This window comes from Nesoenas mayeri (assembly GCF_963082525.1).
Source record: "Nesoenas mayeri genome assembly, chromosome: 5".
Classification (NCBI taxonomy): domain Eukaryota; kingdom Metazoa; phylum Chordata; class Aves; order Columbiformes; family Columbidae; genus Nesoenas; species Nesoenas mayeri.
Genome location: NC_137548.1, coordinates 12310170 through 12325122, shown reverse-complemented (window position 1 = coordinate 12325122; position 14953 = coordinate 12310170). Strand labels below are relative to the sequence as shown.

Here is a 14953-nt window from a genome sequence, read left to right as displayed (position 1 = left end):
GGTTTGAGGAGTGTGTTTCTGTGTATTATCTCATTGTTTCCATGTGCTGCCCTGGTTGGTTCTTTCTACTTTAAAGGTGTTTTATTGAATACAGGCAAATCAAAATGTAATAAAATACAAACTGCAGGTTTTCTTGCCGTGCAAGAAATTGCATGATTTATTGACATTGTATGTCGCTATAATCACTGTTGAAAACAATTTTTAAAATTTTAAAAGCCTTGTTAAAGTACTGCTCCATGCTTCTGTCCTGCCACTTTCTTTCCACCATCACTTTTGAGTAGGTTTGTTAAACACTGGTAGGAGCTTCCAGTGCAGCAGTTTTGTCAGGCCTTGTTTCAGGGGCTTTTCTTCCCTATTTGTGAAGCCTTTTTTATTTGAGAGTTATTGTCTTAAACTATTCAACATTGTGGTAATATTTTTCATGAATGGTAATGAAATTACAGCAGTATCTCTTTAATGGGCTGTCTTTAAAATACTTCAGTAAAAATAAGGATTTTCAGTTCTCTGAAAAAACTGTGAGAGGTGACTATCCACTTTGTGTCATCACTTTTCCTATACTAGCTGGCAAACAGTGGGGAAAGACTATTGGTATTCTCATTGCTTTTACTGATTCCTGATTACGTGTCTGCATATAATTGCCACTGTCCTTAAAAATAATAAATTAAAAAAGGGATGGGGAGTAGGAGTGGTGATGGTTGTATGTGCATTTCTTAGCAGAGATCATACGTAGAAGTATACCAATGTTAGAAGGAAAATGAGGAATAGGCAAAAGCATTTTTTGTGTTAACAGGTTCCTGTCATCAGTAGCAACAAGTTAATTAGCAAGCTGACTCCCTGTTTTCTATATATGATTATTTTTCTCACGTTTCCTGTTTGTGATTTTCATTGCAATGTTACATAAGGTGCTGTACCAGTTATTAGTAACCCTGAGAAACAAATGTACCTGATCCAACCTTGGAGATGGCATATGGGGACTGTTAGACAGTGTCTAGCTTCTTTTGACTAGGTGTTTCTACTTCAGAGTTTTGAAAGTTATGCTAGAAAGTCTTCGCACGCTTAAATACTTTTTAGGCAAATCATTACAGACTACAGCAGAAGAGCCTGAGGTTTGTGGAGAGGGGAGAATGCCTTTCCAGAAGCTCTGGGGTTGTTCTCCCCACCTTGTTTACATGTGCTAAGACTAGGACTGCTGAATAATTCCTGGAAGTATCTTCTTGCTCCAGAACTTATTTTCAGTCAGATGAGATTATCCTGTTTTAATTGTATAGTATACTAATTTCTACTTGTGTGTGATTCAGTGTGTATATATAGATATACACACACACAATATATATTGTCACTTGTAAAAAGCAGCTGTCACTTAAACTCTTTTCCATTATTGTTAGATGGACAGTCTCTGTCACTCAGTGGCACAGCATTTTTGGATGCACTGAGTTCAGCATCTTTGAGGTACAAGATTCTTCTGTATTTGTTGTTCTTCATGGAAGCAGATGTCTTTTAGAAAGTATTTATTTATAACATAAAATAATGTTTTAAGGGTTTGGGTAGTACTCCTTACTATATTGTGAGTTTGATGCCTGTTTATGCAACTGTCTAGACCAGGAATGGCTGGTAGCCTATGATAGAGCATCTCTAAGCCCCCAGGTTTTCCGTGGGCCAAATCAATAAGCGATGCTTGTCTGGTGTACGCAGCGCATAACAAACCTAGCTGTACTGTAGCTGTTCCTTCAGTAGTGTGTCCCAGCTAGACTGATAGGCAGAGTAGCCAGTGTTGCCATGAGTTGGTTCCATGCAGTAGGTAAAATTTATTTGGAAATTGGTCATCTTTCATTTGAGACAAGAGAGATGCTAATATTATGAAATGAATCTTAAATTTTGAACTAGTCTTCTCAGGTCTGAATCACAGAATGGATGTAAATGGACTGTGCTACACCTTCTGTTTTCTGAAGCTTTCTAGGGCTATTGGTTTGGGATTTTACTTCTAACTCTAGCAAACCGGGACTTTAAACCGAAATTGCATATAGAATCAGGGTGGATTTTTCTCTCCATGTAAAGGAAGTCTGTGGGCCTTGGGGTTGTTTGCTTGTCTTCAAAATGCTGTGCCAACTTATTTTAAAAAAATTATTTGAAAACTCATTTTTGTTCATGGCTTGTACTTCTGATTTTCTTTCCTAGAGAGAATTTTTTAATGGGTTGATATAACCATTGAAAAATTATTAAGTGTAGCAAGTGAATATGCCCTTAGTACTAAATGAGGTGCTATTTGCTGACTAGAAAGTTGCACTGTGTGTTGCTCTTAAAGCAGCTATGCAATTTTTTCATTATTTTTAACTTCTGTAATTTCCTATTTCCAGTTTTTATTGACATCTTGCCCTTTTTTTGTTTTGAGAACTGGAATATCCTCTGCATCCAAAGTGAATATACCTTAATATCAGTTAGTGAAAAAGGCTACCTTAACAGTGCTTGTTATGTTTTAAAAATGTAACTTAAAAATTACTAATTGGCTTGATTAAAGAAATGTATCAATCACTGCTGTACACAAGTATATTGTTACCTAAAAGGAGGTGCTTTTGAAAACAGGCTCCTATGACCTTCTCATTCTTACACAAGGGTGACAGCCACTTGTGTAACATGTAATGCATGAGGTCTTTGGTCTGCAGTTTGTTTTAGTAGTTACTGTCCTCTGCTTCCTAATCATGCTTCTAAACTCTCTGAATCTTTCCTGGGTGGAAACACAGCAATGAAGGCAGAGGCTGTTCTACTCAAAGGAACGAAGTGGTCTTCAAAACTGGCTATCAGCTGTTTGTAAGCTGGACGCATTGTTTTCACCCTTTGTTTCAATTAGTTTCTCTTAAGTTTTTTTTCAGAAGAATTAAGGCCTACTGCTTTGTAAACTTTGAGAGGAATTGGGTGTTCACTAATACATATGTGTAATGCAAAAATATTAATATAGTTATCCCATAGAGAATACAAACAGTGAGAAAAACAGATAGCCCTTGAATCCACACGTGTTCACAGACTTTACAAACATTGTTAGTTTGGGGTTTTGTTGTTGTTGTTTGGATTTTTGTGTGTGTGTGTGGTTTTGTTGTGGTGGAGTTTTTTGTTTTGTTTTCCTCAGTTTCATTTGAAGCCAGAAAGAACTTGTAATTTTAGAAGTGGGATGGTAGGTTTTGGTTTTTTGGTTGTTTTCCCCCCACTCTGCCCCTTGACAGGCTGAAGGGGGTGCAATTAAAAAAAAAAAAAATCTAGGAAAAAAAATCCTACCCCATTCCTGAAAATACTTCTTAAAAGACAACTGCCAAATATTAGCATTTGCTACACCTTTATAGTGACTATGATTTAATACCCTTCCTCATCACTACTCAGTTCCGCAGTCTGAGGAACTGAAAAGTAAACTTTTCTAGTGACAGGTACAATAAAAACATTGTGAGAGCCAAAGATGAAATGACTTGGTGTAAGCTTCCTAATAAGAAGTAAAGGTTATTATTACACTATTAAAATGCACAGGAACCTCATCATGGACTGTAACTCTCTTATGGAGCATCTTGCACAAATAACCAAATTGAGGGCAGAGGGCAAAGTGAAAAATATTTTGATCAGAGTATGTGAAGTGAGAAACCGTTACAAATGGATCAAGGGAGCACAAGAATACAAACATCATTGGTAAAGCCACATATACAGTAGCTCAGAAGTAGCTTTATATAATTAAAATTTCCAGCCAAGTGTACAAGTAGGGACTTAAAGCAAATGAGATGAATTTGTCTTTTCCTTCAAGTCTGGGAACCTTATGTATGTATACCATATATATGTATATGTGTGTATGTATATATGTATATAAGAAGCACAAAGATAGCTTTTGTTGTGTGTGTTTTTTTTAAGTAAAGGGGTGGTTCAGGCTGATCAGAGAGAAATTACAAATTAAAACCAAGAACTGAAGTAATTTAAGCCAGGCTATAATTTACTGAGATTCATCATCTCCGTATTTATATAAATATTTTGAAGTAATACTTAGGATAGTATCTGTTTTTTAATCATATTTAATTAGTTAACTAATAGTTGCAGGTAACAAATTTTACTTTTCTGGGGTAATTTGTTTCTTTGAAGTTTCATTATAGAAGATGCATTAAGAAACAAATGCTGCTTTGCTGCCCATGTTTGTGAAGTGCCAAGTGCTCACTGATGGTGCTTCAGCAAAAGCAAACCAAGCATGAATCCCCTCACAGCCTGAGGCCAGGCACCCTGTCACCTTTGCCAGTACTCTGCAACTTCAGGCTGCAGGTCTCATCTTTGACTGAAAGGCATCAAATCACAGAATGGTTGGGGTTGGAAGGGACCTCTGGAGATCATGTTGTCCAACCCACCTGCTAAAGCAGGTTCACCAGAGCAGATTGCATGGGAATGTGTCCAGGTGTCAACCTGTGTCCAGGTTGAATGTCTCCAGAGAAGGAAACTCCACAACCTCTCTGGGCAGCCTGTTCCAGTGCTCTGGCACCCTCAAAGTGAAGAAGTTTCTCCTCATATTCAGATGGAACCTCCTGTGCTTCAGTCTGTGCTCATTGACCCTCATCTTATCGTTGGGCACCACTGAAAGGAGTCTGGTCTCATCCTCTTTACATCCACCCTTGAGATATTTATAAACATTAAAATCCCCTCTCAGCCTTCTTTTCTCCAGGCTGAATCGACCCAGCTCTAAAGTTTACAAGGAGCAAATGGAAACTGAGCTTCGTGCTACTGATATTTAACTATGAATGTAAAATTACAGTGCGAGAAGGTCAAGGTTGCAATACACTGAGCTGAGACATCTTTGGCAATTGTCAGGATTGGTATGATGTGTTGCAAGTCAAGTGTGTTGCACAAAGCTGTGATGATAAAATTTTTCAGAGGATAAAATTTGAGCAGCAAACATGAAATACAAGCAATGCTTTGTGTCGTGAAAAATAAATGTCAGCAAGAGAGGCAGAAGAGCTTCAGCAAGTTGCAGATCAGTCTTCTAAAATGGTCTGTGAGTGTAAAACTTGCCATGGGCACCCTTTTACTGTGAAGAGGGCCAGGTGTCCTTCACTGCTCGTAGGGATCTTCTCAGTCATTGATGCAATTCAAACTCCATGTTGTCTCTAACAAAACACTAATGGAACTCCCTAGTTAGACATTAAGAATAGCCAGCAGTAGCATTGCTATATGTAAATGCAAAATCACAGTTGCTAAACAAGTACTGCAATGTAAATCACTAAATGCTGATTACAGTGTGCTAAAATATATAAACTTTGTCATCACAGCCCTGTTGAAAAGTTAATCTTTTTCCTTATCGTTATAACAACATGGAACCTCAAAGCTCTAGGATGCAGCTCTTGCTATCTTAAGAAATAAAAACATAGTAAGTTACATTGGATAATATGGTGATAGTCTCAGTGTATCTCAACCACTGAGAGAATCTTTAATGATAATTAACACACAGGCTAGAAAGGCAGCCACAAAGATCATTCTAGTAGGTGAATCCATGTATTATTCTGGCAAATTATTTTGTTGAGGAAAAACTGTAGAAATCTGAATTGTGGTCTGTGTGAAATGAACCAAGAGCCTTCAGCACCATAAGCTGCATTTCCAGAGGTTCCTCCATAGGTTGTGTGTCCAAACAATCTTGTTGCGCTGAATCTAGTGAACAATAATGGCATAGTAGCAATAATCTTCAGTAAAGTGAGGCCTGTTTGCCATCTAGAATAGTACCCAGTAAGCATGTTGTTTTCCTGCCTTTTTTTTAACTGGGCTATTTATGGATCAGTGCCCCTTTTTATGTGTCAGGTGATTAAGAATCAATATCAAGCTTTGGATAGTTTGCACCAAGTCTCTGTGGATTGAAAATACTTCTGTTAAAGAATGTAGGTAGTTGCTCTGTAGCAAACTCCGTACTGGTGATTGGACACTACTTGCATGAACCAGGATTACTGCAGACTCTCTGGATAGCTCTGTCAAGCCATTTCTTTAATACTATAATAATAAGGGTTTATTCTGATGTTGTCCTGTTGGAAGACATGTTGACCCGGTGGTCTGAGCAACACAGCATTGAAATCAGTGGACAGATGTTGCTCTGCTGGCAGTGTACTGTCTCAGACAACTCACTGTGGTCCCAATTACTAATGTAACACCACCAGCCCACCTGCAGGTGTGTTGCGGACAGAGTTACCAAGGGCTGTATGCTAGCTATGGTCTGTCCCTGTTCCCACCCCAAAACATCTCTGTGCCAGAGTTCAAAATTCCTGGAGTGGTCAGGGATTTTCACACTACTTTGAAGTTACTGCAGAGGGGAAAAAAAACTGCATAGAATACTCTTAACTGCTCTCTACCCATTTTGATTCCTTGATATTTGATTTCAGTTCTCATCTGAAGAGATTAAATCAAGTTCAGCCTCTCGGCCTAATTACATTGATATGTATTGGGCCTCAACATCATAGCCAAATTATTTTGGTTATATACTGGGCCCTCATACGGTTTTGAAAATCAATTTGTGCAAGTCCCTTTTGTGTTTTCTCATGTTCTTTGTTTAGTTTCAGCAAATTGTATTTCAGTTTCATTTAAAGTATATTTTAGATATAATCCAGAATGCTTTCATAGTCCCTTTTGAGGCTTCCATGGCAAGAAATGAGCTCTTCTGGGTGCTATAGATCAGACCTCTGTTCATCTTAATGAAACGTAAGTCCATGGAGGCTACTTAGTATACTAAAAGGAAAAAAAGGAAGATACTAATTCTGCATTAATATAAGCATTCTTCCTCTGTTCTCAAACTAATGATTTGCACAGAAAGTGTTCTGTGTACCTGCATTTCACAGGGAGTCTTAATCATATGTTGACTGGTAGAAGTTTCACCTATCCAGATTTTGTAGTCCAGAGTTTTTATCTCATTCTTGCTGGTATGTGGCTTGTTGCTGCCATCCTGGGGTGGTACACACACTGCTATAAACTTGAATTCAGTGGTGATGCTCATTAGAGGGAGGAAATTCATGGATTAGTGTTGGACTGATCTGTGTCAAGAAACACCATATAGGATACTGTACCTAGCACCGTGTTTTCTTCAGGCAGAGAGAGAAAACCTCTCTTGCCTTGTGCTTGGGAGGCAATCTGATGTTTGTCGCAAGTATGCCATCCAGTTTTTTAAATTGTGAATGACAGATGCATGCAGGTTATTTTATTGTCATCTTCAAATCCTTAACCTGTTCAGACCAGTTTATCTGAGAAAGCAATATGAAAGCTTGCTGCATTGTTATAAAGTTGACTCTAGTCTTCACTTGGAAGCCCTGTTGATTTAGCAAAGCAGAAGGGTTTGTGTGCTTTGGTCTACTTCAGTTGTTAGTAGTGAGTGTTCTTAGAAAGGTAAGGTCAGGCAGAGTCCTTCTATTTGCCCATGTTTGGTCAAGGTAGCTTGAATACCAGCTTTTGGGTGACTGTCAGGAAGTAAGGAGTGGCGTCTTCTGAAAGATTTGTTGACATACATGAGATGCAGAGTGGACCCTCCTTCCAGATCTCAGTACTCTCTCTCCTATGTCTTAGATGGCTGGCCAAAAGTACAAGTTGCTGTGTAGGCTCTTTGATCAATTTAATTTAAAAAGAAAAATTGGCTGTAACTGCAGATGTGCTTGGTTTACTCACATCTTTCCCTGGTCACAAACTTAGTGTCATACTCTGATCTATACTTGGCTGTGTACAAGTCAGGGGATGAAGGATCCAGCTTTTCTCAAAACAGTGATGTTGAGACAAGAACGTAACGCATCCTGCTTGATACAGGAGGACTCAAGGGAAGAAGGGATGCAAGGACCATTTATCTTGAGCTGTCATGATTGGCAAGAAACTTCCATTTCTCCTCCCTGCCGTTCACTCTCTTGAATTCAATTTAAACTTATTCAAGGGAACTGAAGACCATAAACTCTTTTTTTAATTGTTAAAAGTCAGAATCATGGTGATCCTGATTGTCTTAATGTTTGTAAATCTATGTAAAGTTTTTAAAAACTAAACTGATCGTAAAACCTGAGGATGTGTTTTAATTATGATCTGAAGAAACACATCCTCAATTTGACTTTCTTTTCTAGAGTAATTGGTACGTATTTTTAGTGATTTATCTGCACTTTTGGAATTGCATGTGTCTTTGAGAATATAAAGATTTAGGTAGGAGGGAGCTGTTTGTCAGAACAAGGGGAAGAATAGGTGTTTCCCATTCTAGTCACAGGAAGAGAATTGATAAAAGTATATCTGCAGTTGACTGTTCTGCTGACAAATGAGCTGTTCACTGATGTAGCACAGTGTTCATCAGTTGTGGTTTCTGAAGTAGTTTGGTTTGTTATTGGAAGGAAGAAGCTGAGCTTGGCTCTTCCATCTGAACTAATGAGCACTGGACCATCATGAAAAGTATGTTGACTTGAAATCTTTAGCAAATTAATACTTGTTAGTCTGAATTTGTGTTCTTTTCAGAGGGTCAGATGATTCAGGTTCTCCAGGTGCTCTTCCATCCCAGAATTGGATCTGCAAGCTCTGGAGCCCGGTTCTCTGGTGGTAGAACCACAGTGCCCTGTGCAAAGGTCATTTGGTACAGCTGTGTAATGTAATCAAATAATAATGAACTGGAAACCGTTTTGGCAGCTTTCTGGTATGTGCTGGCTGACTGACTGGAGCGTGACGGAAAAGCAGGGGTGATGATGGTTGGTGGTAGAAAGGAGGAGGAAATCTGCTGGATACATTGGCCAGTGATTCAGGGCTAGAATTACACTGGAGTCATCACCGCTAGATGGGAAGTTGCCATAGCAACAAAAAATGCTTGCTTTCAACATTTCTAATTAAAATGTTATCCATCCTCTTAAATAACCACTTTCAGCTAATTTTAGAATTTTTCTGCCATTTAGAATACTTGGTTCCCTGAGGTGTGTGCTGCTGTAGGATACCGCAGTGTGCGCATGTGTGCAGGCACATGTGAGCTGTTGTTAATTCAAAACGGAGAATTTGTTTGGGAATAGAGGAAACAGGAAAGCGGCTTTTCCTGTTCCAAGTAATGAACAAAAACCAGGTGGCAGTGGAAGATAGCTTGTTCAGAAAACCAGCATCAGGCTCAAGCACAATATTGAAAGTACAGAATCCTGTCCAGTAATAGTGCTATAATGTACCTTAATTAGCTTTTATTGTTTAATACAGGGTAAGTCATTACTTCCTAATTTTAGTGTTGTTTTTCTTTCTGCTTAGTCTATTTATATTTTTATTTTGAATTATTTTTTTAAAAAAATTGAATTAATGTATGGCATTTAACATATAGATCACTTGTATTTCAATAAAAAGCTTTTTAAGCATTTAGTGTTTGGATTAAAAAGTGAAATAGTCTGAAAAATGCAATTTAACAGTTATTAATTGTACATAAATGCTTTTAACTTGCTGATGTATTCCATTTTTACTGAAACAAGTTCTACAGTATTTTTGGCAACTTAAGACTTGTGGTCTACAATATATTGTCTCCTCTTATTTTTTTTTTCTATAAGGCTGTATACGTTTTTGCTGCACGAAAACTAAATGTTGTTTTCAGGCATGTCTTCGTGTGTATAATATAACAATTGTTGATGTATTCTTGAAACATATACGTTTCTCTTCCAGTTAAGCTACTATAACAAAATTTGATAAAATTATCATCTTGGAGACTCTGAAGGTAGATAAATTTGTGTGGTAACATTTCCATGTGTGCTGAATGTGTACACTCCCAGACCACATGGAAATTGCTGTGAATAAGCTGTTCTGGAAATGGTTTTACCCCTATCCCTATGAAAATGCCATTGATATTGTTTCATGCAGGAATGAAACTCTGCTTTCTTATCTGCTAAAACTCTAAATCCATTCAAGCTGCCAGAGTAGAAGCATTACAACTTGATTTCCTTTGTGAATCCCATTCTCATGTAATTTTTTCCCAATTTCTTATCATGTGAGCACTTTCTCAAAAGGAGAATATATTCTTTCCTGTAAGAGAAAAGTGCCAAGGTGTATTCAGATGTATGTGCTTCAGTGTAAAATAGTGAGCAAATTTGAAAGGCTTCCACAGCAAGTTACGGTCCTACAAAATGAATTACAATACTTGCAGTAAAATTTTCTGCTCAGCTGATTCTGTTTTTAGTGTAGGTCATTCACAGATGTTTTATCATTCTTATAAAGAACTTAATGAAATTATTTGTATTTTAAAAGTTAACTATTGCCTACTTTAAACCTGCTTTTACTACTTCAAAAAAGGAATGAGAGCAGCATCACAAGTTCTGACAGGCTTTTGTTAATGATGCATTTTATTCAGCTTGAGAGAGTGTACTGTCAGGTATAGTCTGGGAAATAACAGCAAACTGGAAACCTATAGGTGAGAACCATTTATTCTGGTTTTATGTTATAAAGTTCATGCAGAGCTACAGCGACAATCTGATAAGGATTATTACAGTAAAAGCAACTTGCTCTGAGTAGGCAGTAAAGTGCTACAAATCTTCATGAATGTTTTAGAAGCTGCTGAAGCTACTACAGTAATAAGACTCACTCCTTTAACTTTCTGTCAAAGCATGAAGGCCCCAGCCAAGCTTAGGACTCTAGCAGTGAGGCACAGTACAAATGGGCAGTGAAAGGTTCACCTGCTGTACATAGACAAGGCCCTGTGATCTCTTTGAAGCTGAAGTTAGGCAGCCAAAATACCTTGGAGACTGGACTTTGCAGGGAAAAGGTGAGAGTAGCTCAAGAGCTACATAATTTGAAAGTTTATTTTCAACTGATTGATAACTTCAAATAAATGGGCTACTGCATATAACAAGGTGATCTGTTCCCATCTCTGTGGGGTCTGTGGTACAGAAATTAACACTGAAAAGATGGAACAAAAGAACAGACAGCTATACATCCAGCTTATGTTGAATACAGCAATTAGATTAAAATATTATTTTGCTTCATTTATTTCTGTAATGAAAATAGATCTTTTAGTAGACTTTCTCTTAAGTTCAGCTGCACTTAACTGCTTTGATTTCTTTTTAAACAGGTGTCAAACAAAAAATCAAACAGCATTCCTCCCCCAGCACAACTATCTAAAATCAAAGTACCAGCACCACAGACAGTACTGAAGAAGGAAAAGCGGCAGAGTTCTTCAAGGTTTAATGTTAGCATTAACCGGGAGCTTCAGAAACTGCCAGCTTTAAAAGGTACGTCTGTCTTTAGAATGGCTCTTGTGGGCAATCTTGGGCATGAGACGGAGATACATCTCAACTATCATGCTTCTTGTATCTGGAAAACGTGCATTTAGATATCAAATATACACATGTGCAGATGTGCACGTACCTGCATGTGCAAACACACTTGTTGTTGGGTCTGGTTTTTGTGGTTTTTTTGCAGTTGTTTGTTTTGTTTGGTTGGTTGTGTTTTGTTTGGGTTTTGGTTTTTTTCTGCCAGTCCTTATATGAGGACTTCTAGTGTGCTGCCTTCTTGGAAATCAGTATAGAAAATATCTAGGTTTCTTCAACCCAGAAATGTCTGTGTGGAAGTATATTCACTTGCCTAACATAAAAGCAGAATATTTGGGCCCTCTATGCAAAATATCAGGCATCTGTCTCAGTGCAGCATTCTCAAACTGTGCTTTGTTTGTACAAAAATAATGTCATGGCATATTTATTGGTCTGGTTTTCCTGAGCGTGGGTCAAGCAGAGTGACGTCTTTTTAGTGAATATGAATCTTTCATTTTCCAATTATAAGGCTTTGTGGTCTTTTGGAATTATATTTACTGCCATCTGTGATGAAAAAAATGATGACAATTGATGCATCTTCTCTTACTAACATGGCTTTTATCATCTTTATTTTAGGCACTGTCTGTGGTGTAGGTACATGTTTGCATGACCATGAGCCAGCACTGTGCCCTTGTGGCCAGGAAGGCCAATGGCATCCTGGGGTGTATTACAAGGGGGGTGGTTAGTAGATCGAGAGAGGTTCTCCTTCCCCTCTACTCTGCCCTTGTAAGACCCCATCTAGAATATTGTGTCCAGTTCTGGGCCCCTCAGTTCCAGAAGGTCAGGGAACTGCTGGAGAGAGTCCAGCGCAGGGCAACAAAGATGATTAAGGGAGTGGAGTACCTCCCTTATGAAGAAAGGCTGAGGGAGCTGGGTCTCTTTAGTTTGGAGGAGACTGAGGGGTGACCTTATTAATGTTTATAAATATACAAAGGGTGAGTGCCATGAGGATGGAGCCAGGCTCTTCTCGGTGGCAAACAATGATAGGACAAGGGGCAATGGGATCAAGCTGGAACACAAGAGGTTCCACTTAAATTTGAGAAGAAACTTCTTCTCAGTGAGGGTGACAGAGCACTGGAACAGGCTGCCCAGGGGGGTTGTGGAGTCTCCTTTGCTGAAGACATTCAAAACTTGCCCGGACATGTTCCTGTGCGACCTCACCTAGGCGTTCCTGCTCCAGCAGGGGGATTGGACTAGATGATCTTTTGAGGTCCCTTCCAATCCCAAACGTACTGTGATACTGTGATAGTGTGCGTATGGTAGTTTGTAGTAGTGTTAGGATAGAATTTTCCAGGTGTGTTCACATGTACTGATGAGTTGATTTGCTCTGAAGGTTTATTAAAAAAAAAAAAAAAAGCTGTTTTGAGATGTGACATACACTGCTTTCTGACGTTCAAAGTTGGCACTGAAAGCTTAATAGATTACTGAAATGCTGAGTAGGACTGTTGTAGGCAATATGAAAATGTCAAGGGAAATGACTTTTTTTCCTCCAGTCATTGTTTTCTTGATATAATGCATTAGTGTTTCTTCGAAATAAGAAACCCGGCTTCTCAGCCCATGTGAATTATAATACTTTGCATGCAGATCAAATTAGACTGCAAGATTCTTCTCTTCACACAGATACTGTTTTTTTCAAAAAGAGTATGAAATATTGTCCATCTTGTCAGTTTAGCATAGCAATCTATACTCAAGATGCTGCTTAAAATTTTTAAAGACTTAACTGCTGTTTAATTAGTGAATTTCAATCTAGTTTATTAAATTTGTAAATAAGAATATTTAGCACCACAGATTATGAATAGTATATCGTCATGAATAAGCTGTCGCATCCAGGGTGTGACATAAGCAAATAACACTGAATTAGTGATTTTTATAAAAAGTCATGTGTATGGCTTCATTGACTGGCATAACCTTTTGTTCAAAGACTCAGCTGCAAAGAAACATGTTTCTTGGCCTAGAACCTCCATTGTGTCCCATTTTAAATAGTGCATTTCTGGTAGTGCCTGGGACTGTCAGCTCAGGGAGGCTAGAACTGAGCGTTCGCATAGAAGCAGAGCAAATAGTGAGCTGGGAATGAGACAACTGAGAGCAGATGTGGGGAAGTAATCTATCTTAGCAGTGGGTGAGGTGAAGTTTTAGATCTGTTTCCACCTTTGCTCTGTTGCAGTTTAAACTAGTAGGCCGATGAAGGGCAGAAGAGAGCCTGTTTGTTCTTGAGAGGGGAAAAAAAATAATGTGAAAAACTATATAAGATATGTTCTGAGAGTGTTGTAGCATTTTTGATGCAACTTACCTGGATGAGGAGAAATGGTAGAAGTATTGTTGTGCATATGCATTATATTTGCTTTTCAGTTTGCTTTCAAGTTTTTCAGCTTATCTCTGAGGCTGTTTGTGTGTCCCCAGGCTGCTGAGGGTCAAATTGTATTGAAACACTGGTGACGTTGTGGATCTAATGATGGGTAGTAATTACTATCTGTACTAATAAAACTATGTCCAGTCTCACAGATCATAGCAGGTGTTTCTATAATTGCTGTGCTCACTACATGTGCTCACTTATGACTTAATTCCCACCTGTTAGGGTTGCTGAGAATGCTGTTCACCAGTCACCCTGTTCTCCTGGTGTGTACGTAGGTATGGGACTTGACATGCATTCAGTGTATCAAGTGAAGCTGGGAAACCTTCTTGTTGTGCCTGGACAGGAGTTAAGGCAGGCTGACAGGCTGTAATTTAAAGAACTGAGATGATTAAGGCAGGTTTGACTTTTATGAAGTGCTGGGAAGAACATAGCGTTCCTTCAGGTTAGCAGTGTTTAACCAGCTTGCAACATTCAGACTCCAGTTACTCATAACAGGTGGCTGTATTTCTATGGCTACAGCACCTTGGAAACCTTTCTTCTATCTGTAGTAGACAAAGAGGTGTGTATTCTCTTCATAAATATTGGGTTGACTATGCTGTGATGTACTTTACATGAGATTGTATTTTAAACACAGCATATAGATTGAGGTTATCTTCACATACTTGAAGGTCTGTATGAGATCTATGAACGCTTGTAACTGTTAAACTCTAAATGGCCTGCGGCATTGCTGTGATTATCACCTTTCTTCTGTGCCAGAGGGCTGGAGTTGAGGTCAGCAGATCACTTGAAATGGTGATAGGAACTGCCAAAGTGGGTTTTCATCAAGATTTGTTATTTAGGAACTACTTTGCCTTTTAATCTGAAATAGTCTCAATTTTTGGTCTTTGGGTGTGCTGCAAACTGTCTTGGACGTTGCACAAAAGTGCTGATGCTGGGTGACTGGAAATACCAGCCCATTTGCCCTGGTGACTGGTGTTATTGTGATATGATTTATATTCACTGGAGCAGCTTATGATTAACATTGCGCGCCCTTAGTTTATTCAGGAAAAGGAGGAGCAGGATAGATCAGTGCAGAAAGAAAAGGAAATAAATTATGAGTTAAGAGGCTCTGAGAATAGAGATGAACATGGAAAAGAGAAGTCTCTGATGCAATTGGTTTGTGGAGCATTGAGATCCATATGTTAACAAAGCTGTGAGCCAGGGAAGCTCCCTGCAGCACATTGCAATGCAACCTGATTTAGTTTGGGTAGGACAGGTAGGTTGTCTGCCCACAGGTACCCCAGAAGTACCTCTGAAGAAGCACCTTCAGAACTGTGTCAGACATCTTGACAAGGTCTTG

At 38.7% G+C, this 14953-nt stretch overlaps 1 protein-coding gene across 2 annotated transcripts in view; it reads left to right on the top strand.

The window, feature by feature from the left end:
* Positions 1 to 14953, top strand: part of PPP2R5C (protein phosphatase 2 regulatory subunit B'gamma) — an 83660-nt gene that overhangs the window by 5989 nt on the left and 62718 nt on the right. The window contains exon 3 of one of the 2 annotated variants that reach the window (XM_080345783.1): positions 11024 to 11183. In XM_080345783.1, the coding sequence (XP_080201909.1) occupies positions 11024 to 11183 (160 nt within the window). Of the gene's footprint in view, positions 1 to 11023; positions 11184 to 14953 lie in introns of those variants that run through there. The other variant, XM_080345784.1, reaches the window with a different exon arrangement.